This window comes from Mauremys mutica, chromosome 2, assembly GCF_020497125.1.
Source record: "Mauremys mutica isolate MM-2020 ecotype Southern chromosome 2, ASM2049712v1, whole genome shotgun sequence".
NCBI lineage: Eukaryota > Metazoa > Chordata > Testudines > Geoemydidae > Mauremys > Mauremys mutica.
Window position 1 is genome coordinate 101,155,720 of NC_059073.1, and position 27,604 is coordinate 101,183,323.

General features: G+C 38.2%; 1 protein-coding gene across 11 annotated transcripts in view; it reads right to left on the minus strand.

The window, feature by feature from the left end:
- Positions 1-5,478: 5,478 nt before the first annotated feature.
- Positions 5,479-27,604, minus strand: part of NETO1 (neuropilin and tolloid like 1) — an 81,649-nt gene continuing 59,523 nt past the window's right edge. For 2 of the 11 annotated variants that reach the window (XM_045007871.1, XM_045007870.1), the window contains 4 exons: positions 25,150-25,378; positions 11,397-11,510; positions 8,431-8,989; positions 5,501-5,957 (listed from right to left, as the gene is read on the minus strand). In XM_045007871.1, the coding sequence (XP_044863806.1) occupies positions 5,873-5,957; positions 8,431-8,989; positions 11,397-11,510; positions 25,150-25,378 (987 nt within the window). In that variant the 3' untranslated portion in view covers positions 5,501-5,872. Of the gene's footprint in view, positions 6,417-7,180; positions 7,270-8,430; positions 8,990-11,396; positions 11,511-25,149; positions 25,379-27,604 lie in introns of all 11 variants that reach the window. The other 9 variants (XR_006577470.1, XM_045007872.1, XM_045007869.1 and 6 more) reach the window with 9 other exon arrangements.

Consider the following 27,604-nt stretch of genomic DNA (forward strand, 5'->3'; position numbering starts at 1 on the left):
CCACATACAGACTTATATTGATATAACTATGTCACTGAAAGGTGTGAAAAATGCACACCCCTGAGCAATGTAGTTACACTGTCCTAACCCCCAGGATAGACAGCACTATGTTGGCAAGAGCACTTCTCCTATCGGTGTAGAAGCATCTTCACTTAAGTGCTACAGCGGAACAGCTGCATCAGTACAGCTGCACTGATTCAGCATTTTAAGTGTAGACCTGCCCTGAGTAGCACCATAACAAAACATTTTAATTTCCCTCCTGAGCCTAAGGGACATAGGCTGCTAGAATAATTTGCAAAAAGGATATTTATCTTATAGAAATATACACAGCAGAAGTCTTCCTTAAAATAAAATACAATTTAAAAGTGATGGCTGAACACAGGGAACAAAATCACAATTTTTAATTTTAGCACCTATCATTTTAAGGTCTCCACAATTATTGCTTCATTCTGCTATGTGATGAAATTTCTTCACTTCCATCTTTCTCAACTGTCAAGATGCATCCATTGTAGGGCTTGTCTCTAGTAGAGTTGTTTTTAAGCTGATTGCCAATTAACTCAAATTAACTAATAGTTGTATTTGCTAGTCTGGATACTGCAACATCTCTAAAGCTAATAAGACTATTTCTGTGAGTAAAACATGGACTGCTTATAGAATCAGGGCCTAGACCAATGTTGTACATACCTATATGAAAGCAATCAGATTAGGCTTTGGGTACAAATCTATCGTGCAGACAAGTCTTCAATATATGAATTGTTTCATTACTGCCTAGATGCCAAATATCCCAAGAAATATCAGATAAAACACACCACCAGTGTGTTCCATTGAGTTTTTAGTGGAACATTAGAACAAAGGAACGGAAAAACAAAAATGCGGGAGAGCAAGTAATAATGTCTCCCTTGGCATGTGAAACACACAATGCAGTGTTCTTAGCCCTAAGAGTAAAGAAATTAAATTAATCCAATCAGCCAAGGAGAACTTCATTTGAGCTCAAATACATAAACAGTAAGGGTAACCTCTTGTTCTGTGTAGCATCCCATTTCATTTTTAAGTGTGTGTGTGTGTGTGTGTGTGTGTGTGTAAGTAAATGTAGGACTGCATACTTTCCTCAATCCACAGCAGAACTCCCTCTAATGTCTATAGGATATTTAAACAAAGATCCAGGGTACAATATGGCTTTTATGCACTAACTAAAACTTTCCATTGTTATCAATATTTGTCCAGTATCTTACTGCTGCATTCAGCATCACTCAATGAGAAAATATGCTCACCTTAAGATTACTACTACCTCTGGTATTGGTCTCTTCCTTCCCCATTCTCAGGGGACTAGCTAAGCCGGGGCTATGCCAGTACACCACTGAATGGCGAGAGTAGCTCAGTGATACCTTCTGTGACCGTTCAAAGTCCTTCAGTATGGAGCAAGGAAATGAAAAGAACAATGATGTTTCCTCACTCCCCAATATAAAACTATATTCTGCACCGCACAAAGAGAAGCAAAACAAAGTCATTAACTTGTTTAATTTCTTTATGTCCAAACTCAGACATTCTTTTCATTATAAATATCATTGAACTCAAAGCCACAGGATCCAGAGGCCAGAGCTGGGTTTTTGTGGTACTCTTGTGCCAGGGTGTGTCATGGTTTGGAAGTGTTTTGGAAGTTTTTTTTATGTACAAGTTCAGCTGTTAGATTTGTTCTTCATTTACACAGTAGAATTTAGGGGCTGGAGGAAAAATTGGGAGGAACAGACAGGGTGCAGTTTTTTACCCAGATTCTTGTGTTAAGGAAACAAAAAGTTTCCCCTGCAACAATAATGGCAGCAACAATACTGCTGCTTTACATTCACATCACAAAAGTAAATCTAAACATTGATTTATAGCAGAGGAAGCTTCCCCCGCCCCCACAAACAGTATGCACTGTCCCTTGGATGGGAGCTTAATAGGTCTGACAAACAATATATTTGAGCAAGTGTTGCAGACATGGACATTGCCAGACTGCATGGTAGTGTTGACACATCTTCAATTCCATCTGAGCCTTGAGCTGTCTGTGCACACACAGACCAGGTCTTTTAACTCAGCTGAGTGATTTTCCTAGTAACTTAAGTGTAGCATAGACAGCATACATAGTTGTGATGTCCCAGTCTCTGGAGCAGAACAGGTTCTTGGGTGGTTTAAACCCTGAAATGATTAACTTCTGGTGCAAGGGAGGACTACTGGGTGAGGCTGGCAGTTAGGGCTCTTCCCCAAAACTGGAGTCTGAGGACTCCTTTCCCGCTCTCTTTTGCCCAGATTTGGGCAAGCTGGCTTTCCTCTGCAGCTGCTGGTTCCAGTTTGTTGGTGATGATTGCTGGGACATGAGAGGGAAGAGAGTTGGCTTCGCTATGACTTTGGTAGCTGAGGTTTTGAGGGCCAGCTAACTAAGTGGGTTCACTCCTAATGAAGCTGAGTGCTTCATGTTAACTGGGCTCCTCTTGCTGAGAAGCAAAATGGTGGGGTTTCCTCCCCTTTTCCTACCCCTGCAGAGAGACCTGGGGGGAGAGGCTGCATCTCTCCTGCTGCTGTTAGAAGCTGACTCCCTTGCTTCCCCCTCTCCCCTCCCAAGCACTGTGCTGATTTGGGCTAGCTGCCCCTGTTTGGATGTTCTTTACCTCGTGTAGGCTATTCTGGGTGTTAGGCTGATTGTTTAGGCATGTCCATCAGGCTCCTATCCCAGCAGCAACTTCTTCCTTTCTCTGCTTCAACTCCCACTCAGACCCTGGGTCTCAATCACACAGGCTAGTTAGTTTCAGCTTCCCCAACCACTGACCCAGTGCCTCTGATATGGGAACCGCTTTTCTCAAGAATCTCCAATGGAAAGTGGGTTAACAAATGGGTTTACATTTATTATTATATATTGGGGTTGCCTCTATGGGCCCCAGTTATGAATTGGTAGATGCAGTAACACCTGTAATTAAAAAGACACAATCTGTGCCTCAAAGAACTTACTGTCTTAGAATATAATAGAGAAACAAGAGGTGGAAACAGAAACAGGGCAAAATTAGCCATAATATTGTGATGTTTAGTACAATAAACAGCAGTCACAGGATCTCGATTCCCTAGTCATTCTCAATTGCTCTGTAGGCTTCCCATTAGAGGTGAGTTTTAAGAAAGGGTGTGGAGGAGGTTAAGGTGGTTGCTTTACAGACTTTTATGGGGAGGTACTGCCAAGCGCAAGGTGCAGTATGGGAGAAAGCATGAAGGCACTTGTGGAAATATTGGTCTAAAGGATGATGAAGACTGGCATCACGGGCCGAATGAAGATAAAGCCAGGGCAACAGCTTGATAATGAATTGCAGTTTATACACATGGTAAGGTGAAGCAGTAGAATTTTGAAGTGACTCGAGAGGGTCAAAATTGCATTTGCTGAGTCAAGAAAGGAGGAGGTAGCGGTAGTCAAGATGCAAGATGGGAAAGTCATGAAGGCCTGGATAGCAAGGGAAGAAAGAGTGGGCATGAGAGCAATGCTGAAGGAGACAAGGTAATGGTCAGAAAGGGAATTCTATAGCAGGAGTGGAGAGCGGGCCAGAGAGCTTATCGCAGTTTGTAGGTTGTATGAGGAGGTGAGGGTGAGGAGATAGGCTTAGGGGTCAGATGGGAAACTTCTTTGTACAAAGCTCGGAATTGCACAATGTTATAAGAGCCATGATAACTCAGAAAACTCTTTATTTTTGCTACCTTAACTGGAATGTTCTTGGGTGTCAACAGGGACCTACGATGTAAAGAGGGACAGAGGCCAAGCAAACACAAAACTAAGGCCTGATCCTCGTTTGCAAGACAATGATTCTGCAAAGCACAACAAAAGCAGATCTATACACTATTCTGAAATGTTCAGTATTTTGTTTTGTTTCCTTCATGCTGTAGGGTTAGACAGCATCTTAACACAGTCACTGGTGTGTTAACCAACTTATTACAGGAAGTGAGTGACACTTACATGTCTTCCCAACACCCTCCAGTAGTTACCCAGCCTATCCTCCCTTCATTGTTACTCTGCATGTTCCCCATATCTCTACCTTTCTTCCCTCTACATTTCCTTTTCTCCAGCAACTCTCACTCCTACCCCATTTCTGTTCCACCCACTAAAATAGTCAGCACTGAAATAATTATTTTTGACATTTAACACATCACTGTTAGGCTTTAGAGATAACACCCCAAGGATATTCATGGAGGATGGGATAGTCACACTTGTCAGAGCAATTGTTTAAGTTATCTGAAGAATCAGGGAATCAGATGGAATCCATTTATACCTTGCTCCTATTTGGATGGCTTACATTGCAACCATGAGTCCTAGAAACTTGCTTCTTTCATAGTGACTTATTTTATTTTAATGAAAGCTGAGATTCTGTGGACTTGGAACATGTTGTTTGGGCCAGGGAAATACACTGAAAGGAGTGATTGGTTGACACTATCACCTAAAAGGAAAAGGAAGTACAAAGCACTACAGCCAACAAAACCAAAACCAAAACACCCCTCAATACTATTGTAATTCCACTTGGTTCAAAAAACCCACCATGAGAAATAAGCAAGTTGGGCTGAAATCTTGTCTATATTAGAAAAATTGCACTGAGTTAACTAAATTGATTTAATTAAACTAGTGCAAACCTAAAATGTAAACACACACAAATCACTTTAACCCTTGCTTATATCAGTATAACTTACATCAGTAAACTACAGAGTTAAGTAAACTGATTTACCCAGAAGTTAAATCAGCTTAAGTGCATCTACATTAGGGTTTTACACCACTTTAACTAGATCAGTTTGAAATCAATTTAGTCAAACAGATGAAAATTTATTGATATAATTCAGCCCTCAGTCTAGTTCTGAGAGGACAAGCTTCAAGTTCATAAATATCTCCAATGCCACACTTAGCACCCCTTGTAAGTATTAGCAGAGAAGCATAGGCAAATCTTTCACTGCTGTTTGTGTTATACTTGTATTGTGGATGTTCTATATACAGCTGGTTGAAATGTTGTAGACAGAAGTTTCTGTCAAAAATAGGCAGTTTTGTCAAACATCAAAGGTTTTTGTGGGAATATACTGATTTTGATGAAACTTTTGAAGGGAAAAAAGTGAAACTTTGTTTTGGCAATGTCAAAATGTTTCATTAAATTTGTACTTTTAAATAATATGAAAATATTTCAATATACTATATCATATTTATATATTATATTTAATATTCCATGTATATAATATAACCTTTTAATATATTATAACGAGTGAAATGTTGGAGGGCAGAGGTGATTCTAAAGTATTTGTTTGGTTTGAATTTTACTTCCTGAAAGCTGAATATTGATTATAACCTTGTAGAAACAGGTTGGTAAATTTCTGTGTAAAATTGTTTTGCTTCAGTAAATGAAAACATTATCTTAAAACTCAAGGTAAGAAATTATTATACATTGTTTTATGTATCTTTATATAAAAAGTTACAAGTAGCAAGCATATGACACAAAGAAATGGAACAGTAACAACAGTAATTGTGAATGCATGCTTTTTACAATGTATCTAATAAAAGGGATTTTTTTGCCAACTCAAATATTCAGTAACATACATGCAGATTATTTTCTCAGTGGTCAAATTCAGTCATTTTGCTAGATGCATATCCAACAAACATTTCTATTGAACTGATTATGAATGGCTAAATACCTGATTTCAATAAACTGTTCCTGAAATTGGGTATCTTACTTCATAACCAAATTGAAAAAGAGGAAAAAAAGAAAAAGAAAAATGACTAATAATGATGATAATTAGAGTCTTATTGCCATCTAGTAATTTTACTCAATACAGTTTGCTGAACTTTATCATGATATGAGAAAAGGTGGTCAGAGAGTCCATAAAACCTCTAGCTGGTGTTTCCATGGTCCATAGTTTCACATTTCATTGTAGCATGTTCAAAATCGCTCAGGAGCGCACTATTCTCAAGCAGTCTATATAATGAAAACAATGTACATATAACAAAAGTTCAATTTATAATAATCTTCTTTCACATATTACACAATAGACAAGCTGATAAAGACATAAAATGTATTAACTGAAATAATACTAACATAAAAAATAAAACTAGGATAGTTTCAGCCAGGAACTAATTTCTTCTTCAAGTTTCCAGTAAATCTCAAAATGTATTTAAAAACTAAGGAGCACTTTGTGGCCAGCAACCAAATTACAAAAGAAACATGTTATTGTGCAATGGAAATATCTTGCTGAGGAAGTAAGCAACGTCTATAACTCTTAGGTTTGGATAAAGGCAGTGGAATGAAATTTAGAAATGTATCCACTTTTTTTCCAGACAGTTGAAATAATTCACTATAGATTTTTCTTTTCACAGTCCCCATGTTTGTGTAAATATTTCTTCTCTGAAAACAAAACACAGTTAAAATGTTTTCTCCCTATAAAGGAAAATATAGGTAGACAAATATATTTATCTATGTAAAAAACATTAAAGCATTTACACTTTCTCCCTACAAAATAGATATATACACTTATAAACATCTGTACAATAATTGTATATATAACATATGTGTATAGCCTATGATCTAGCTGTAACATTTATTCAAATAAATAGTGGTGGTAATAAATTAATTTCAAATGAACAGCCTAGTAAATGACAAGTAAAATGATTTGTAAATGGTAAATATTAAAATGACACTACTGACTCCCCAAACTAACAAAACTCTGCCTCACCGCACTTGACTCTGTTAAATTATTCAAATGAATTGACAACAGGTAGCTTCATATCTTCATAACTAAAATAAACTAGGCTGCCAGATTTTACATACTTTATCACATGATAGGACTTTTAAAATGTAATTTTAATAAATGAAACATGAAACACCACATCCATGCAAAGCATCTGTCTTTATAATGTGCTTAAACTGCAGATCATATTTAGCAGTGGGATGTTACAAAGCTATCAAGTATAAGAATTTTAATAGATGTAATGTTTAGTTTATATCGTTAAAGCAGTCATCTGCAATTTTAAATTCTCTCTCTCTCTCTCTCTATATATATATATATTCAAAACTGACTCTCTAGAGACAAAGATTTTAGCTTGCTAGCATATATCTTAAAAACTATCAAACTTTTTCAAATAAAACAATATATAATGGCATGCAACAGATGGTGCACGTGGCATTCATGTATGTTTACTTACCTTGAATTTGTCTTTTAGACCCTAGTTGTGTTGTACTCAGACTCATGTTTGCTTAGAGACCCAATGAGGCAGAACCTGGAATGTTATGGCTATTTCATTCAACATAATAATGTTTGCATAGAAAAAAAGAAATATATGCATATATACACTTAATAAAAAGTATATATCTTGATAATTTGATCAATTTGTACCAATAGCATCAAGCCATTTACACTGGCATGCAACTAGATTAAAATAACTGATGAGTTTTTAAGAGATTTAGATAGCTTAAATGTACACGCGCAAACACACACACACACACACACACACACAAACCATGTAGGGCATATAAAACACAAAAGCACAACAATAATGTATGCAAGGCAAAACACAAATACATATAAAAAGTTTCTGAGTACTCTTTTCCAAATAAGTCATTCATAAGTGTTTCTGTTTTCCTTTTTCTTTACTTGTAAACTTTTAATCATTCTTATTTACAGGCATTCAAGATGCAATACACAGTAAAAATAGCTTCTGTATTTAAATAATGCCAGACTTTGCTTTTTTTCATTGATTAGAAAGACTCTTCTCAACAACATTTTTATATGTAAATATATAAGAATATTCTATAAGCACTGAAATGTCTCATTTTAAGTGAGAGAAAGAGATATTAATATGACAAGCAGTGATCTCATGGTTAATAACAGAACAAGTTTTGTAATATTTTGAAAATATTGTCATTCAATTTGTAGAAAACAGTGTTTCATAAGGAAGTGGGTTTCCTTCTCTCTGAAGAATGTTTTGCATTGGTCTGTCATGCACCAAAATAGGTCAATACTCCCCTTTTTTACTCATTTGGACTTTACTCTTGTCATGGATTATGGACAGTACTCAAGGCCACCTCTTAGCTATAAGGAAACCACATGCATGTAGTTCTTTCAAAAAATTAGATTTTATCAAAAAATTCTTTGGTTTAGTAAACATTGTACCCACTCTTAGTTGAGAGGTTGTGTGTGTGTGTGTGTGTGTGTGTGTGTGTGTGACAGAGAGAGAGAGAGAGAGAGAGAGAGAGAGAGAGAGAGAGAGAGAAAGAAAGAAAGAGAACAGGGGTGAGTGGGAGGGGAGGTGAAAAAGAGAGAGAAAGACAGGAGAAAATATAATGGCCTAACCTACAAATAAAAAGAAACATAAAAAATGAGGAAAACGGGACTATTTTAGGGGCAATTAAGTCCTTATGCAATAGTCTTCATCAAAAATCTATTGATACTGACCGCTGGACAGATTTATCATGCCTTGACAGCCTGTGACTTGTAGTTGGTACCTCTTCAATTTCATCTATCTCAGACGCATCTGCAGCATCTTGTGAGTAGCTATGCTTCATGACAAGGATATTTCTCCTGTTCATGGGCTGGATGAGGGGCTTTACAGGCTGGGGTTGTATTTCTGTCAAGATAGGAGCATCTCTTGTGCTGAGGTTACTACGGCTGCCCTTAGTGCTAGACAGTTGTGATCCACAGTGATGGTCATGAATGCATTTTGAAGATGATCTCCGCAGTTTATGATAATTTTCAAAGTCATCTGCAACATCTGCAAGGTCAGCTGCAGCCCCTGTCCCTCTAAGAGTACATAACTCATAATGAGGAGGCTCAAACACCTCCTGGAATACTGTTTGATCAAAGTCTGTTTTCCTTTGGACAAATTTTTTACGAGGTTGTTTGATCTGTACTATAACAGAGATAATAAGGAGGATGATCACAATGCAAGAGGTCACCCCAATTATAGTCCCACTGGTATTGGTAAGTTGGTCCAAAATGTTAGCCTTTCTTTTTTCTGTGTAAAGAAGAAAAGCACAGCATTAATATCCAATTTAAAAAGAAACACCACCATCATGGTTTTGATGCTTAGCATAACGTTGTTTCTATGCTGTGTTTGAGTTTACAGAAGCAATTTTGTAAAAACAATTAAAAAGCGGTATTAATAAAAGATAGATCAATCATATACAGATACCACAACCTTTCCCCTTTGCCAAGTGATAATCAGGATGTAACCAAACTCAAAGATATGAAAGGCTAGTTTAGTTTTTAAATGCTGTCTTCAGTTTCATCCCCAAATCCCCATTGTATTCCAAAACAAATCACAAATCTGCTACACAACACTTCTGTTTTGCTTCCATCACCCCTCACTAGATATAGGAGATTGGGAAATGAGATCAATGAAAGCAGGAACAGTTTATGGGGATTTAAAAATACATACTTATTTGCATTTGGAACTCATCTGAACTCCTAATATTAATGAGCTGAGCTGATGGTATTCAAAGATTGAGCTGAATCAGGACAAAATGGAGGAGTTGTTCAAAATAAAGTTTCCAGGAAAAATCCTCTATCAGCCATTATTTATTTTATTTCCTAGAACCAGTTTAATGAGTATAATCCTGCAGAACACCACTGGGCTCAACTCAAAAGGTTGATCCTACACACTACCTGTACCTTACTATGGGCTGCCAAGTGCCAATCTCTCCCTGCCTGCTAAAATACCTGTCCCAGCATTAAAAAGGTTCAGTGGACTCTCAGAAAGAGAATTTCATTTCATCTCCCATTTCTATGTATTTCTCTGTGGTTTGCTTCCTAATTTACAGGTCCCTGGGTGGGCTGATGATGGAGTTCAATGGGAGTTGAAAGAGTTCAGCACCTCTCAGTACAGGAACTTTAGGTACATGACTTTCAGTGGGAAATTGTGAATAAGGTTTAACTTTTAATTCGGCCTCATTTCTACTGTCATACTAATGCATAACAGATTGGTGTTACTTCAAAATCAAAGGCATTCACAACAAATCGGTAACACCCACTGCTTGGCCTGCAGGCACCTTATCTTGTGGCCTTTGTGGTATTTAATGTGATGGTTCACTCCCCATTGGTCTGCTACTGTAGATTGGTTCCAGGGTCTTCCCAACCAAGTGAAGAAGACCTGGCAGCTGCACCAGATTCAAAAAACAGAAGCACCACAATCAGCCTATTTGTTTGCTGGAGCCAGCATATCTACTTCTCTAGTAAGAAATATAATGGGGAATAAATAAAAACATGCCTTAGTGGTAACGGTACTGCTTCAGCATGACACTTAGACAATGGGAGATGAGATTCATTCTAGAAATTAAAGGGAGGAGTGGGTCTCCCCCACTTTTTTTAATTTATGAAGAAAAAAGAAAAGCTTTTCCTCAACTGTAAGCCTAGCTTCTGCAAGGAATATTACTCCTTTTAAGTGCCTCATTGTGTTCATTGCCGGTATGAGTTCATTTACATTTTATTTTCTTTCCCTGCTTGTCAGAGGATTTTACAGACTTCAGTGCACTTATAAGCTGACTGTTAAGCCACCCTCATTTTTTCCCCCTTGATTGGTTCCTAAATTTGGCTTATCCCATGTTTCCAAGATCAAATCTGCAGTGACAGAATAAGCAAATGGTGTCCACAGCCTCAAAGGAGAGTTAGTTAAATAATTTTTTCTGAAGAAAACAAATGCTGAATTTTTCAAAAGTAAAGGGAATCTGACATAGGCCACCTGGAAACCAATGCCACCACCTGATCAGGAGTGCCAATATCTCTCCATGACACAGACATCCTGCCTGCTTTCCTGCATCTATTCTTTAGATTTCAACTTGACTGTGAGATTATACATGGATTTGGCTGCTTGATACAGAATTACTCCTTTTGTGCCTGGGGTTTCAGTGCTGCTGTTATTAGCAACAGGCATCACAACTGGAAAAACTGATTTCCAACATCAGAAGGGATGCTTTTTCTCTACTTCCCCTGCCATCCACATTGATGTCAAAGTAGCTAGTGATAGCCTAACCCTTTCTTTCTCCTCCTAGCCCACTTCATAAAAGAACAAACACACTTTTATGCCCCACCTCCTGCCCCACTACTGTAAAGGTATCTATGACATGGACTCCAAAGTTGAACAACAGACTAAACCTCACATATACATGAGAGACAGCCAATAGGTCACAACCTATACAACTAAGTTAAAAGCAAAGCAAAATGGCAACATTTTATCCGGGTTCACCAGTGTTTTCATCACTTTTCTTTTCTTGGTTGCCTGCTGTATACTACCCCCTATTTGCCCTTGCTTGAAGCCTTAACCCATAGGTCTGGCACATAGGTTAATAAGTCACTGAGTATAATCATGCTGTTCCCTACATAGTTAAATATCTTGACAATTCCAGCTCTATATACCTATAAATTACCTTTACAGTGGTTCTCATCCCAAGGATACACACAGTTCTGGAGTCCATTGCAGACCAATGTATTATTAATACACATATTACTATGGCAAAAAAACGAGTTGGCTTCACAGGGGGCTAAAAACAAAAAGAAGGAAAACCAATATTAAGCAGTAAATCACTCACCTTTCAATACTAAGAACACCTAGGAATGACGTAATCTTAAACAGCAATTAACTATATGACAGAGGTTCCTCAGAAGCAGTAATTCTTTATTATACTAGTTGCACCACTCAACTCTCAAATCGCTCACAGCACACTAATCTGGGGCACAGGATTTCTCTCCTGTTTAAGATGGATGGGACTACTGCCCAATTTTTTTTTATTCTAAGAAATATTTCAGTTTAGAATGTGTAGAAACTCAGTTCTAGATAAAATATTGGTGTCAGTGAATTAAGAGATTGATCTACCTATGTACTTAGACTCATATTACCAGCATCTGAACATAGCCATTCCACAGGAGATAAAATACTCTAAATGATAAGAAAGGAGAACTACAATGCAAATTTGTCCTTCTGCTAACACATGTACAAAGATTATAAAGCACTATGAGCCAGGGATAGTGCATAGTTCCCCTAAGGTGCATAGGCTGGTGGAATCAAGGCAATAATACTACTAAAGCCTCAGGATGAAAGTTCTTCTGAAGGCCATATATTATCAGTCTGCACATGCAAAATCAGTGCCATCAACAGGAATTGGTCATGCTTATAAATGAACTATGCTGTTCAACTGCTGAAAGTCCTCATGTATTAGGCTGGTAAGAATTCTCCTTCACAATGCTTTAAAAGGGTAAAATTAAAATATTTAATGCTACATATATAAAGTGTCATTTCAGTAACATTCCTTTTATTAAAAGAAGAAATTCAAAGGACTTTTTTAGCATTTTTAATGGCAACTGTTTAGTTATATCAGAGTAAAACCAATATAAACACATTGGTTTAAGCAAATGTTTGTGCTCATATAACACTGAAAGCATTTGCTTAAAAAAACTGAAAGTTGTTAAATGTTCTAATCACGTTGATTAATCTGAAAGGATTGTGGTGGTCACAAAAATGACTTTAGAAGCCAACTGTTGTTCTCATGAGAGCATGTGTCCTATGCTTTTTTTAAGTAGGACTTACGGTCGCACACATGCTTGGCATTGAGACAGATGTATTTTAGAGCAGTTGCAGATTAACAAACTAAGAACAGTACAAAGGATTTATACTGTGGAATTTCATGACTTCCTATGTCACATAAAAAGAAATCCACTTTTTAAAAAGTGCCTAACTGCAGATTTCCATAATTGACTGTAACGGCTTCTTCAGAGCTGTTACAGTCCGTTAAGCAAATAATAAATGTTATCAAAACTTGTACATTTCCCAAAAAATACAGTCACCCAATAGAACATAACAGATATAATCTGTATTTTCAATTTTAGCACATACACCAAAAGCCACTTAATTAGCCAAGCAGATTATGACGACTCCAATAGAGCAGGTATGCTCCTTCCGCTAAATAATATGCCTTTTAAAAAAGCATAAATATGTATCTGTCTGATCATAAACATGTATTTCTGTGATAGTACCTTAATGTTCTTAAAAGGTCTTTTCATGTTTACTCTCATACTTTCCACACTCCCCACCTGTTTTCATCATCGTGTTGCTCTTAAAAAACGCCAACCCTATAAATTGGTAGAGTAAAATGTACAATACTTGTCAAAGTACAGCTGGGTGAAAACTTGCCCTGTTTGGCTTACATGGACTCCAGGGGTTGGGATTTCTATTCTTCTGTTTGAATCTTTGAAGGTTCCACACCCACGACCATTTGAGTTTGGAATTTAAACACCGCATTTCAAAACCAAAGTTCAGCTAAGCTGAAATGGCTGGATTTCACCTGGCTTCCACAGAAAACCAACAGACCAGAGCAGCTTTGCTAAAATCTCAGCCCAGTTTGTTCAAAAGGCTGGGAAAAACTTCCCCAACCTTGCCATGGCCCCAGACTGCAGTCTCTCTCTCTCTCTGCTGCTACTGTTGTGTGGAGCCACTTGGTGGTGAGGGCTGGTGGAGACACCATGTTATGTCGAACAGTTGCCTCCATCTGAGATATTATTGCATTTGTACATTATAGCAATAGTCAGAGATCCCAATCAAAATAAGAAGCCCTATTGTACTGGGAGCTATACACTATATATCCACAAACACAGCCCCTGATTCTAAGAGCTTATGTTCCAAGGAAAAAAATTCACACAGCCAGTCATGCTGAGCAGCCAGTCATGCTGAGGTATGTGGATATATGGCAAGGAGGAAGTAGAACACAGGGGAAGGAGACCAAAAAAGAGTAGATTGGGAGAGAAGAAAACAGGAAGGGAAAGGAGAGACAGTAAGAAGTTTGAAACAACAACTTAGAATAATCAAAACCTGTGGTGAGAAAAGAACAGCCAAGCTAGTCTCAGAGCATGGAGAGAAAGGCATTCTGCCCCTGAGGGTTTAGAGACACTTAGATGCCTATGTCTTGTTCTGGCCTTAGTAAAATCCTAGCTGTTGTGGTCCTAAGCACCAGAGAAGAGACTAATGATGGAAAATCAACTCCAATAAGGGGAATTTGAGGAGCGGTTTGAAGGAAGAATAGGATATCACAATGCACAGAAATAGAGGCAGATCCAAGTGTGAGACTGGAGTGGGGGATAAAGAGTGCAAGGAGGAGATAAAAGCAGCATTAAGGAGAGAGAGGGGAGCATGGGGTACCCCAGAAAAAAAGCTAGGCAGAAGTGACAGCTGAGATGTAGGCAGGGCTGGGAAGACAAGAATTTTATATAGAATTAAACAGGAAATCATTGAACAAATTCAAGGATGGGAGACAATATAGTGAGAGAAGCAGCAGAAGACAATTTCTAGCAGCAGAATTTTAAATAAACTGGAGTGAAAAGAGGTGAGAAACATGGAGGCTAGAAATTAATAGGTTACAGTTGTCAAGGGAGAGACAAGACAAGCCACCATATAAGTGTGGTTTAGAGAAGTGGCAGCAGATTTTAGAAAAAGAAGCAGAGCCTGGACATGTGCGGGGAAGGATAGTGAGGGATCAGAGGACATCAGCATTGGAAACTTGTGACAGGGAGGGTGGAGGAATTCTCAATTTTGAGAAAGATGGTAGAAGACAGTTTTAGAGGAAAGAAAAGTTCACTTTTTAATATATTTAAGGTTGAGATAGTGGGGCACTCGGACATTTAGGGTACTTCATTGGAGATATGGAAGTGGATGAGATCACCAAGGGAAAAAGTGGAAAAGAAATAGACTATGGACAGAATCCTGAGGGACATCAACTGAAATGAGGATGGAAGAAATGAGGAACCACTAAAGCAGTAGTAGGACAAAGTTTCAGAACAGGGGTTAGTCTATGGTGTTGAAGGTAGCAGACAGATCTAGGAGGAGTATGTAGAAGAGACCTTTAAACTAGACAGGAAGGACATCATTAGTGATGCCCCTACTGAGGGCAGTTTCAGAAAAGCGGCAAGGGTGAGAAACAGGTTAGAGGTTTTCAAGGTGAGGTTGGGACTTTAGTGTATTAAGAATCGATATGTTAAGAAGCTTAAAAGTGAAATGGAGGAGGAGCTGAGCAAGGTTTTTTTAAAGGCAAAGGAAACAAGAACAAATAAAGGAAAAGAGAAAGGAGTAAGAGGTTGAGAATAAAAGAAAGAAAAGCTGAGTGATAGAACTATGGAGAAAGGAGGAAGCAGGTGGAGGATAGGTCATGGCATTAAATGTACAGAGAAGGTGGACAGCCTCAGAGCCAGTCTGGGTGAAGATGAACACAGTAATAGCAATCAGAAATCCAGATGTTTAAAATAGTCAGCTCCTCAATATGATGCCCTGAACCTTGGGAAAGGTGTAAAACAGTCAATTAACCTTTGGGATTTTTTGATTAGTGGTTCTTCTGGGACCAAAGGATGAGATCTAGCAGCAACATTGAAGGCTTCTCAGTCCCCAGTACACAGGGGAATTTGCTCCAGAGTGACTTCTGTATTTTGAAGAGACAGAGCAGTGAGACGCAGCAGAGGAGTTTCTGAGCCTCACTACTCCAGAACGTGGGCATCTCAGTCACTCCAGAAAGTAACAGAGAGGACTAGGGATGACTGGGTCTGATATGGCATCCCCTGAATATAATGAAGAGATTTAGCTGGTCATTAGGGTCCCCTGAAGAAGATGGCATGGAAGACAAAATGAAGATGGCATCAGGTAGAGTGGGATGGTTGAGGTGAGGGTTTGGTGAGATGCCTGAAAGTTTCAGAAAGTGACGATGAAAAAGATCAGAGTTCAGGTTGTGTGTCACTAATGTTAGGGGAGATTTTAAATTTGGGGGTAGAGTTCTATTGCTCACAAAATTTAGCTTTTTATATCACTAGCTACAGCTAAGTGCAATGTGAGAAAACATAGCATACGCTTCTCCACACAACTCTGCAAATGCTCCTGCAAAATGCTTGCTATTCCATATGGAGCCTCTCACAGCAGACTTCCAAGTTAGGTGTGATTTCATTAGTTCCCAAATGAAACTTGAATAGTAGACTGACATACCCACACTCATTTTTCCCCTGCATCCCAGAGCAGACTTAGATAAAGATCCCAGAAGGAGATTAGACTAGAAATTCGTAATGTACACTCATTCAGCACAATGACCAAATTATAACACAACCCATCATATTAGCTAACTTGCTCTATTTTTCTTTTACAACTTTAAAACTTTACAATTTTAACTCAAAACATAAGAAAATTCTAGTTTTAAATAGTCCATATCAAACTAATGCACCAGTTAAAGGCAGTTTTAAAACCATCTAATACTTTTCCCAACTGCCATTTGAATTGCTGCCCAGTCATTAAAGCATTATTTCACTGCAGTGCTACAGTATATGCCATGTTACAAATACAGAGAATCTCTGCTTTCTGCTTGATTCACATTCTCTCAGCTATTTAAAATGTTGGACACAAGATGGTGCACTAGCACCAGAGGATCTAAAACCACGTTCAATGCTCAGAATATGAAGTAAATGGATGACCTCGCAGAAAGAAGAAAAAAAATAAACTGTTTCTTCTTACAGCACTTATTAGGGACAATGACTAAAACCCCAATATATAAAAGGTACAAAATGGCCTCTCCCCTGAAGGCCTAGTGTTTGGAGGGCACTGATCTGCAAAGTTGGACTCCCAAGTTCAAATCTCTGCTCCAAATCAGGCACAACCTCCTTCTGTTTTGTAATGGAGCCTAAGTCCCTTTGTGAATCTTCTCTGATGTTTTCCCCAAAACACTATTCAGTAAATTTGTGTCAAATTCTTAAATGACTTTGGTCAACATCAAACTACACTTTTCAGCAAATAAACCAATCATCCAAAATTTTTTGCACAGCCCTAATTGAGAGTCATTCCATATGCCCAATTTATATAATAGAAGACAAATGAAAGCAGTATTTTTTATTTGTTCAAAATCTAATTTGCTTCTTTTACCTATAGATAAGGTAAAGTAAAGCTAACAGTCCTCTCAGCAAGAAATGTTTTATACATAATTCAAGCAACTATGATTCAGGAATAGCCCAAACCTCTGCTACAACCCCCAAAAGACTGTATGATACACACACATTTATATGCAGTATATTTGATTTCTGTGTATAATGTGAGTGAAATACTATTATCTACCTTCACCAAATTTCTGTAAGCTTACATGGCTATTCTAAAAAACAGTGTCAAAATACAGCAGTGTCAAAATATTTGTATAAGGTCAAATCCTGACCTGTCATTGAACAAGTGAGGCCAGAGCTTCACAACCCAGCTGAGCTCAGTTACCATGGAATGGGTAGTGAATTCTCAAGGCATGCCCTCTTCAGGAACAGCAATGAAGCAGCTCTTCCCCATCCTCCCCCTGCCAGCTCTCTTCTCCTAGGATATTTCTTCACTGCACAGTTAACCCAGACTTTTGCCTGTGTTCTAGCCCAAACCTCCCTCCTAACCATCCACACAGAAAAACCTCTGACTCAGGTTTGGAGGTGCTTTAATACTGGTCCAGCTGGGGGTATGGCTTAGAATCTGTGCTCTGCTTTACACTCAGGCTGGAACCCCCCACTTGGTGGTGAGGATGCAGGCTAAATCACTCAAGAGCCAACTGTCCTCCAGTGCCTTTACATAATTCTCCTGAAGGACAGTTCTCTTGCAACTGATAGTTGACTGGAAAAGAATCAAAGAGTCTTAACACAAAGAACCATAGGATATTCCCTGAGACACAGCTGAATGTAGAAATAGTGAGGACACAGCAATAATGGTAGGGTTTTGCAATGGGGATGCCCATACACAGGTGTTCAGACCAAGGTGTTGATCACCAGGATGATCTCTGCAGTGAAGATGAAACCCCAGAAGCTGAGCTAGTGACTCTATCCCCATTGCAGTGGGGTGTTGGGAAGTGAGTTCACATGTCACACAATCCCCCTGAGCATTAAATAAGTCACAGCACTGTGCGCAAGATATTTACATTTAACCAACAGCTCAATTGGGACTGTTTATTCCCCACTCCTCCTTACTGAAGAAGAAGGACTTTCTTTTTACAAGATCATGAGAAGCAAAATCTTTCAGGTACTCTTCCCACCATCCTTGAAACAGTGAGCAAAGTTTTTTTCCTTCCTACTCCAGAGAAAAAATGGTATACCTCTTCCACTTAATTTATGCCATTCAAATTGTTAAAATAGCACACACTACAATACACTTGTTGTTAATCATGAAGGTGGTATAACCTGTACTTTTCTTTCCTAACATTAATGACCGCATAGCACCTAAAAACACCCAACACCTTCATTGCCATTAGGAACTTGTCAGTAACAATATTTTACTTAATGCCAATCTGTCTCGTTTATGGCCACCCTGAAGCACATTTGGTCAGTTTACATATTATTTTATTATTGGTTTTATAGTACTCAGAGCCCCAGTCAGGGACCAGGACCCCATTGTGCTAAGTAACGTACGAACACAGGACAGAAATACTGTGTGTTCCCGAAACAGCTTACAATTTAAGTAAATGGGAATTTTGCTAAGGGTTAGCAGTAGATACACATCAGTGTTTAGGATTGTTTTTAATTTAATTTAATTTGTAACTGTTTGATTAACATTAAATAATGTGGATTATGGTCAAGAGTTTGCCACTCTTACATGATAGGTCAGGTATCAATTTTGACGGCATAAATGGGCCCCAAAAGAGTCAAAGGTGTTAACATGACTCTGTCCAACACTTTTAAACAGGAATCAGGGTTTGGTATACAAAGGCCTCAGCCTGCTTAGTGCCATGGCAAACACATGACAAATCCTTTTTACCCTTTAATAAAGATACAGAAAAAGGAGGAAAAACAGTTAAAACCATTGTAATGTAAAGTATTAACTAAGGTTTTCATTTTAACAACACCCCTTATTCCCTTTCCCTCCTGTTATGGAGAGATTTTAGAAGGAAACCCTTCTAATAGTTTTAGATGGTGTTAAAGATGGTAACTCTATTTTTTTTGCGTGGAAGGAGAGATGAAGTTACTTGAGATGGGATGGAGATGTTGTTATTCATGCTGCTGTTAAATTTCAGTCCCAGTTTTTAGAAGACAAAACAAAAACAAACACAAAGGGAAGGGAAGAGACAGTAAAATGCAGCTTTTGTGTCTAGTGTTGACCCATTTTCAACCTTACTACTGGAAAGCCAGAGGCACAGCACTCAGTCTTAAGAGCCACTCCAGGGCCTGGGAAACTTGTACCTGCATCAGGCTATGTAGAGCATTGCTTTTAGCTACCTCTGTTTCTTTACAGACTTCCAGAAAAGTTGCAAAATATACAATCTTGGCTGGCTAAGCCAGACTCTTATTAGACAGAAGGCAAAAGGTGAGAGATAGGAAAGAAGAAATTAGGTAAGGAAGGAAAAGGACACATGGAGGTGGGGGAGCAACAAAGTCTCACATCCCAGATGCTGTTTGGGATTTAGCAAGAGCTAGTGGTGTCATCTGGGCCACTTTCTCTGACTCACTCTGGTCAGAACATCCCTCAGGATTAGGCTGAGGAAAGTCCAACATTGTTACAGTGAACCTTGGGGTCCCAGGAGATCGCAGAAGTGGCAGCCATGATGGCGAAGCTCAATCTTTCCCCTTGTTTCAGTCAGCAATTGTTGCATTAGCTTCCACCAAAGTTTCTTCCAAAGTCTCCTTTTTGGAGAATCACAAAAGGGAGTGATGAGTGGAATAGGTCATCTTCCCTTTATTTTGTCCACCAGTTAGGCCTATTTTCTAACACACCAATTTTGGTTCATTGACTTCCAGTCCCATATTTGTCTGGTTTATCAGGCATGATCTTAACATAGTCCTTGAATTATATCAGTAGGCCTTTTTGTTCAGACTAATTCAGTCTGTCTCCCTTTTACACCTTTTCCCACCAACGTTTATTGTTATAAGGTATTGTGACACTTTATAAATCCACTTTCCCAGAGCTGGCTCACAAGTTGGATAGGCCAATTATCACTACAGCCATTTTTTATTCCATTAATAGTCCCATGAAAACCAATAGAACTACATGCAGCATACTACTTAATGTGGGTTATTGAAAGCAGAATCATGTCCTGAGTTAGGAAATGGAAAACCCTAAGAGGACAAACTCTGCCCTAAGTTGTATGCATGCAATCTGACTGAAGCCAATGGTGTTGCAAGAGTGTAAATCTGGGCAGAATATGGCCCATCAGACTTCAAAATTGTCCTCATTTTGGTTCATTGACTTCCAGTCCCATATTATCCTCAGATACATCCCTGACTCTCTCATTCAAGTCAACTGGGAAGACAGAATTGAACTTATTGTATATTAAGGTATATGTTTAATAGCCTAACTAGTAACCCAAAATACTGCACTCTTGTGAATGTAGCCTCATGGGGTAAGAGAGTGAAACCTCATTGAAGTCAAGGGGGTTGCATCAATGTAACTGTCAGCAGAACCTGGACTCTCATCTCTCACTTCCTGTGTACTCCCACAGTGCAGAGTCAATACTTCAGCATCCATATTTGATTTGATTTGATTTGATCTTTGGGTTAGTTTTAGAAATTGGGCTGGAAACGAGAAGGTTTCAGTTTTTGAAGTTTTTCTCTTTTGCACCATGCCTGAGAAAAACTGTCTTTCCATTTTCTCCAGCTGATGGATGTAATGAATATTTTATTTTTCACCCTCTGCATAACTCAAAAATAGGTGAACAGATTTCACTCAAATTTCTTAAAATGCTCCAAATGTGGAAAATTTCAGCTTGGAAGAAAAGATTTTTTCAGAAATGTAGGAGTTTCTGAAGAATAATATCTGTGCAGCCTCAACTACCATACACACACACACAAACATGTGGTTCAGAAATGTACTGCATATCTACATACACATTTATTGTAATACACACACACGCATATGTACTATTTATATTCATACACACAGAGTCTATGTCTAGATCATGAAATTTGATTTCTTTTTTCAGAGGAATGTGATGTTATGGCCTAGCTCCTGGGGTTTGGTTGTTTTGCAGAGTGTAGCTCGAGATCGTGCATACAAAGGTGGCTTAATTTATCCCAAATCCTGGTATAGCTCTGTGAAGCCGGGTCAGTCATCCTGCTTGGTATTAGGGCAGCCTAAGAGATCCTCTCACTTATGCTAGCTACAAAATGTCCATAAAGGGCCAAACATCAGTTGAGGATCAGTCTGGCTAAGGGTGTCCCAAACATTCCCTCTTTCTCCTACTATGCTAGTGGGAAGGAGTGAGAGTAGCATGAGTTTTGTCTATTTACCACTAAGTTCTTCAGCACAGAGATTTTTTCTTACTATGTACATGTACAGTGCTTAACACATGCTTGGTTATGAACTAACAAACAATAAATAATAGAGTCTCTACACTGTCTTTATCCCATTGGAGGACTGCCTTTACACTAGGCAATCCTTTTTGGGCAGGCTAGTTTGGCCGGAAGGATGGATTTGGCTGGTAGCACTGCACTAGTAAATCTGGTCCAATATTCCACTATCAGAATATGTTTGAGTTTAGAGAAGGAAACTAGGAAGAATTGTAGAGACTCCTTTAAGACAGCCAAGCATAATAGGACTTCTAAAAGGCTCAGTGCAATCCTTTTTTAAACTGAGGATAGTGATAAAGGGAGGTGAAAGAATGATATTTTCTGATGGAGGTTGGATGAAGGCGATTCCCTTATTGGCAAGCATGTCCAGTGCACTCAGGATTACAGATAGAGGGATGGAGTACTAATAAATAGCTGTCAGAAGTGATAGAATGAGCATCTTGTCTGTTGTGCATACAGAGAGATTTTCTCTTATCCATATATCCAAGTTCTGAGAGTCTGCTTTTAGGTTAAAGTATAGGTGTGGCTATTCAGAAGCAAAGCTCACTGAAGGGGCCGTAGCTGTCTGTAGAAAGTATGTCTGTCATTAATCAGGCTGCAGATCACTGTCAGAGTTAAGGTAGGTGAAGTGAACAGCCAGTAAGTGGGGAAGGAAACACCTATAATATTTATGAGGATGGTTCAGGGAAGAATAATTTTTCAAGTCTCAACTGAACATGCAAACAAACATCTTTTTTTTGTCATCCTTTCATTATGCTCCTGTTATTCCAATTTTAAATATACATTTAAATATACAGTTAAAGTATGCTGCAGTCACTGACTATCACATTTAGGAATTATTAAGTACTATTGGGGCCTGGTAAAAGGGCATTTTAAAATGAAGTCATATTTTGAAAGAACACAAAATGGGATTGGACCATGGCCAGATGAACTGAACAGCTTAATTGGACAAAACTCAATATTTGATACAGCTGATGATTCTACTCACTGAATACTGAGTTCATACTGACATGTTAAGAGTCTGCTACTATTTTCAGTCATATTAGAATCAGTCACTCAGTTCTGTTGGCACGATCAAATTAGACTCACTTTGTATGATACTGTTGCCCTTACTTCAGACACTAGTGTCCAATTGTGGGGGGAGGGATAGTTTAGTGGATTGAGCATTGGCCAGCTAAACCCAGGGTTGTGAGTTCAATCCTTGAGGGGGCCACTTAGGGATCTGGGATAAAATCGGTACTTGGTCCTGCAAGTGAAGGCAGGGGGTTGGACTCAATGACCTTGCAAGGTCCCTTCCAGTTCTATGAAATAAGTATATCTCCATATATAAGATACCACTGTCATTCCTCTGCAGAGCAATAGCAAATGTTCAGGGTCTTGCAGAACAGCTTCCTACTGGAGGAGAAACCAGTGATGCAGAGTTTGTGTATATTCTAAAGCATAAACTTGTTTTACACCAGTCCTGGAACACAGGTACTTAAACAGCATGCAGGCAAAGCCTTTCTTCAGATTTCTCTACCTAGAATTAATGCCCAGTTCCCAGAGAGCTACTGTGCCTAAAGAATTGATTCTAATGAGAAACTGAGGCAGAAAGCAAATTCTCCTGCTACTTGCAAACCATCAGGACCACCATGACACAAAGCCTTGCATAACAAAAAGTAATACCATCACAGTAGGTGTTCCAAAACGTGAACATTGCACATTAAGAAATGGAACTTGAAAGGCTTTGTGTCACAGTGCCACTTGGTGACCCCTATCATAAAATGTAAGAACATTTTACTTTGCCACTCTTTCACCATTTTACTTTGTCTATGCACATGTGAAATAAATAATAATAATGTGAAACCCTTACTAAACTGAGATCAATAAGCAAGACTCATGGCACAGTGAAATGCCACCTGCCCTGCTAAGGAATTGCCTTTTTTTCCCTTCCTTCTTGGCTCTGAATGAATAGAACAGCTATTTCTCAGTTACTCTCACAGTGGTGACATAGGTCTCCCCTCCTACCCTTGTGGCTTCTCTTTCCCTGATCTTTATGTTGCTGAATTATGTGTGCCTACGAAAGCTGCAAATCTCATCCTCTGTGTGTGGATGATCTCATCATTTCCATGTGCTGCTAAAAGATTTAGACTTTTCATCCCCACATGTTGTGTCTTATAGTTGGCATATCAGATATCTGCTTTAACTTTGAACTCAGACACACAACAATCGTCTATGTACGTAATCATCTCTGGACAACTGATGTGGTACATGTATCTGATGGCAGAATTTAGCCTTTAATGTGTGCTAAGATTTTAACATGTCAGTGACAGTTTAGAGGAAATTGACCAGTTAATACGACATGGAAAGATTTTCAACTGTCCTTCCAGTATATGGTTTAACACCTGATGATGTTTATTATAAAGTGGCTACTAACCAGCTTTTTTTTGGGGGGGGGGAGCAAGGGGAGGAGGCTGAACAATGTTTACAGAACTGTTTCCAGGTTTCATGGAATACAAATTTTAAAAAATGGTTTTCCATAGCTATGATTGAATTTCAAAGCCTTGTAAACGTATACTTGCTCAAATCTTGGTCATAAGTTGATGATCCTATGCATTACTCTTTGGTTCTTTAGAAGCAGTGAATCCTCAATGCCTATTTCTCTGTTTCTAAGGTAACAGAGAAAGATTTTTTTTTCTTTTTTCCAATGAATCAGACCTTGAATATTCAAGACTTCTCCAGCCAGGGAAACAAAGCAAAAAGCGGCATAATCTCAACAGAGGATTCTCTCTATATTTTAGACACAGACTTGATTTATAGACTAGAGAAACGCAAACTACCCTTAAGGGTGCAATGTGAGAGAACTGTGACAAACACAGTTGCAGGTCAGTAGAGCGTCAGGAATTTTTAATCAGAGTCAAATTAAGGAACTACAAAGGCTCACTGCTACCGTCTCATTGCTTCATCATAGGGTACATACAGAATGCAGATGAAGAATGTATTTGATGGGATTATGCACACATTCTAGTCACTGATGGCATTCTGGTAAACCAAATATTTTTATTTGTGGAACTCTGGCTATCTGGCTACAATTCGTGTTACCTACCCCTTCCTCCCCAGGACACTTATTACTTACTTCACTGTACTGTACATCAGATGCGAGATGAAGAGCACTAAAGATTATATTTTTAAATACAACATTAATCATAATTTATAAATAAATAAAAACATATAGTCTTTTCCTCTTACTCTGAGTGCAAGAATTGTTGCTGTTTTTATTCTACAAATTAAACAACAAGAAGCTGCCAAAAATGAATATTATTCAAATTTAAGTTTTTGTATCTTTTATAAACCATAACTTCATGTAAAGTTTCTGGATAACTTCTATGGTTACTAAAACATTAAATCAGAGGATTTAAACCATCATCCCTTACTTAACAGGAGATGCTGTACCTGCTTATTAATATATACACATCATCTAGTGATAAAATAATCATATTGCAGTTCTCCAGTGCCCTTCATCTTAATATCTCAAAGCGCTTTGTAAACAGTCAGTGATTAGGCCTCACAGAAACCTGTTCAGTTTGATCAGCCTCACCTTAAATAAATGGAAACTGAGGTAGACAGAGGTTAAGAGACTTGCCCGAGGTCTTAGAACAATTGAGTGTTAGAACTGATATCCAGATGTTTTGCTTCCCAGTCCTGTAGTCTAACCACTGTCTCACAAACTATCACACAGTGTAACATATGAAATAAAAATCTGGTTTGCAATTTTAATAGCTTATTAAGGAAGTTCTTTCAGTTCTTACTCTGTATAAAGAAAGTGTCATTAACAGTTTATGAGACTTGTATCATTTGACATATTGAAACATAGAATGCTTAGAGTCTTACGTTCTTGGAAAGATGTGAAGAGCATCTGGAATCGGCTGTTTCGACTGCCTTCGTCTGCCCACATGCGGATTACCCCAAGACCTGTACGCAGCATCACATCATTAGCAACAGTGCTACAAAATTTAGCTTTTAAATCCTCCACCGAGCTACTTCCGTCATAGACAGCCACAAAATTCCTTTTGCATTCATTTGAATTCTGCATTTCATAGTCCAAGAATCGTAAATAGATCTACAAAAGAACAACAACAACAACAACAAAAGAACCATATAAACCAAAATAGGAACAAGAACAATTAAACAGCATTTCTCCCTGTGATGAAAAATAGACACTTGAACTGTAATCAGATCACAATCTTTTTGCTATTAGAGGTGACAAAACACAGGCCACTTTTATTGTTTTTGCATTAATACAATAACTGAGTACTGTTTATTCTTCATCACATTTTGCCTTGTTCTAAAGTCTAGTCCAGAGAAGGTCCAAATGTTTCTTTTCTTCCATATTCTGAGACCCAATTTAAACTCCTAAATGTATCTCTTTTAGGAGAAACAAGTGTGTCTTCTAATCATCCGGCCTGATGACAGGTCAGAAACTTCTTCCTGTACTGACACAATATTGCTCAATTACTCATCCAACCAGAAGAATAATAAGGCAAATACTTGCAGCTCCCTCCAGAGAGTCAATGTGTGTCATCCTTGTGACATGGCTAAGCTCCACTGACTCAGGAAGTGAGAATCTAGAAACCATTCAGAACCCAAACATTAATCTTTTTCATGTTTCCTTAAGCAGTCTGGCCAACATCTCGGTCTTTTTCAACAAAGCCCCGATCATTACGTCAACAGGGATGAAACCGACAGTGTTTCAGAGAAATTAATCTAAAACCCCATGAGGCTTTAATAAAAAAGGAACATCTTTTTCTAGAATTTTAAGCCATTTTATCAAATATAACTAAAATAATCATCCTGGCTAAAGAATCCAGTACATTTGTTTATTAATTTTAAGAAAAACTTATTCTCAATTAAATTCTATTTGACCTCCAATAGAGGAAGCCATATTATTGATGAGAGAGCTGTTCCTAATAAATTAAAGCAAAATCAAACATACCAATATTACAGAAAGTAAATCAGAGGTTAGGCAGGCACATGATATACAACTAGACCATACAGAATAACCAGCACACCTTAGGAAAATATTGAAGAAAGGTAGATTACAGCAGAAATAGTTAAAAAATATATACATGTATTTGAACCCAATGATTGAATGTATCCCAAAGCTGCATCTTTACTTTGAAACAAACAAAAAAACCCTCTAGCTGAAGTAGCAATCAGCATTACTTCTCTCTCCAATGAACTAGCTGCACAAAAAATCTCAACTTCAAATAGTTCTTCCCATGAAAAGACAGAAGGGGAGGAGCATGATCTCCCTAGTTTTGTGGCTTCAAGAAAGTATATAAGCACAACTCCTCCCATACAATATGGAGGAATCTAGATGTCACAGCACTCATGTTTCAAAACTCCTATTGCTTAGAATGAATGGGCACTATTTAACAGCCTCCCACTTCACAATGTATATTTCTAAATCACCTATTAATTTTTTAGATACAGTATTGGAATCCATGGGTACTTTTTATGCCTGACAAGTAGTCTCTCTTTAGAGAATGCTGTTCTTAATAGGATTTGTGATAATCAAGCCAGAGCATGAAAATAGGGTTGCTTGATTTCATTATATTCATCTAGTCCTTATTTTAATAATATTGTACATTCTTTTTTATGTTTCATCCCTGGTTTTAAAGATGATTTACAAACATTAATTGAGCACCACAACAATCTTGTGAATGTTAATATTCCCATTTTACAAATGAGGAAACCAGGGCACAGAGCAGGTAAGTGACCAAAGTAACAGCGTATCAGTACCAGAACTACAATCCAGAAATCCTGACCTTCAATCCCATTCTCTAGCTACTAGCTCAAGCTCTTTCCCAGCAGCTGTACTGGAGTGGTCATACACTGATGAGCATGAATGAGATGGTTCTGTTACAACCAAATTGCTCTAATGTAATTTTTTTCTCATGAACAGTTTAGCTGGATTTTATAAGAAACCACAGGTTGATCAGACGGAAGTTGTGTTGTTCTATAAAAATGGAACACTTTGCTTTAATCCATAAACTCTTCTGTCAGCAAAATATTATTTCATTGAGTTCTATCTACAGTACTGTCCTTTGCATGTAACACACAGTTAATAGTTGAAGTTGACAGAAGAATTATTACATTGCTCTTTTTCGTGTGTTGTCCAACTTTCTTCACCGCACTGACCTCTTTTAAGGCACATTGTCTGGAGACCACCTCCGCTACCACTCATGAGTATATATAATTCATCCCTGGGGCAACTATAGCAATTACTTACCTGGCAAAGTAGCAATTAGGAGATATTTATGTAAAATTAGTGTATTTTTAAAAA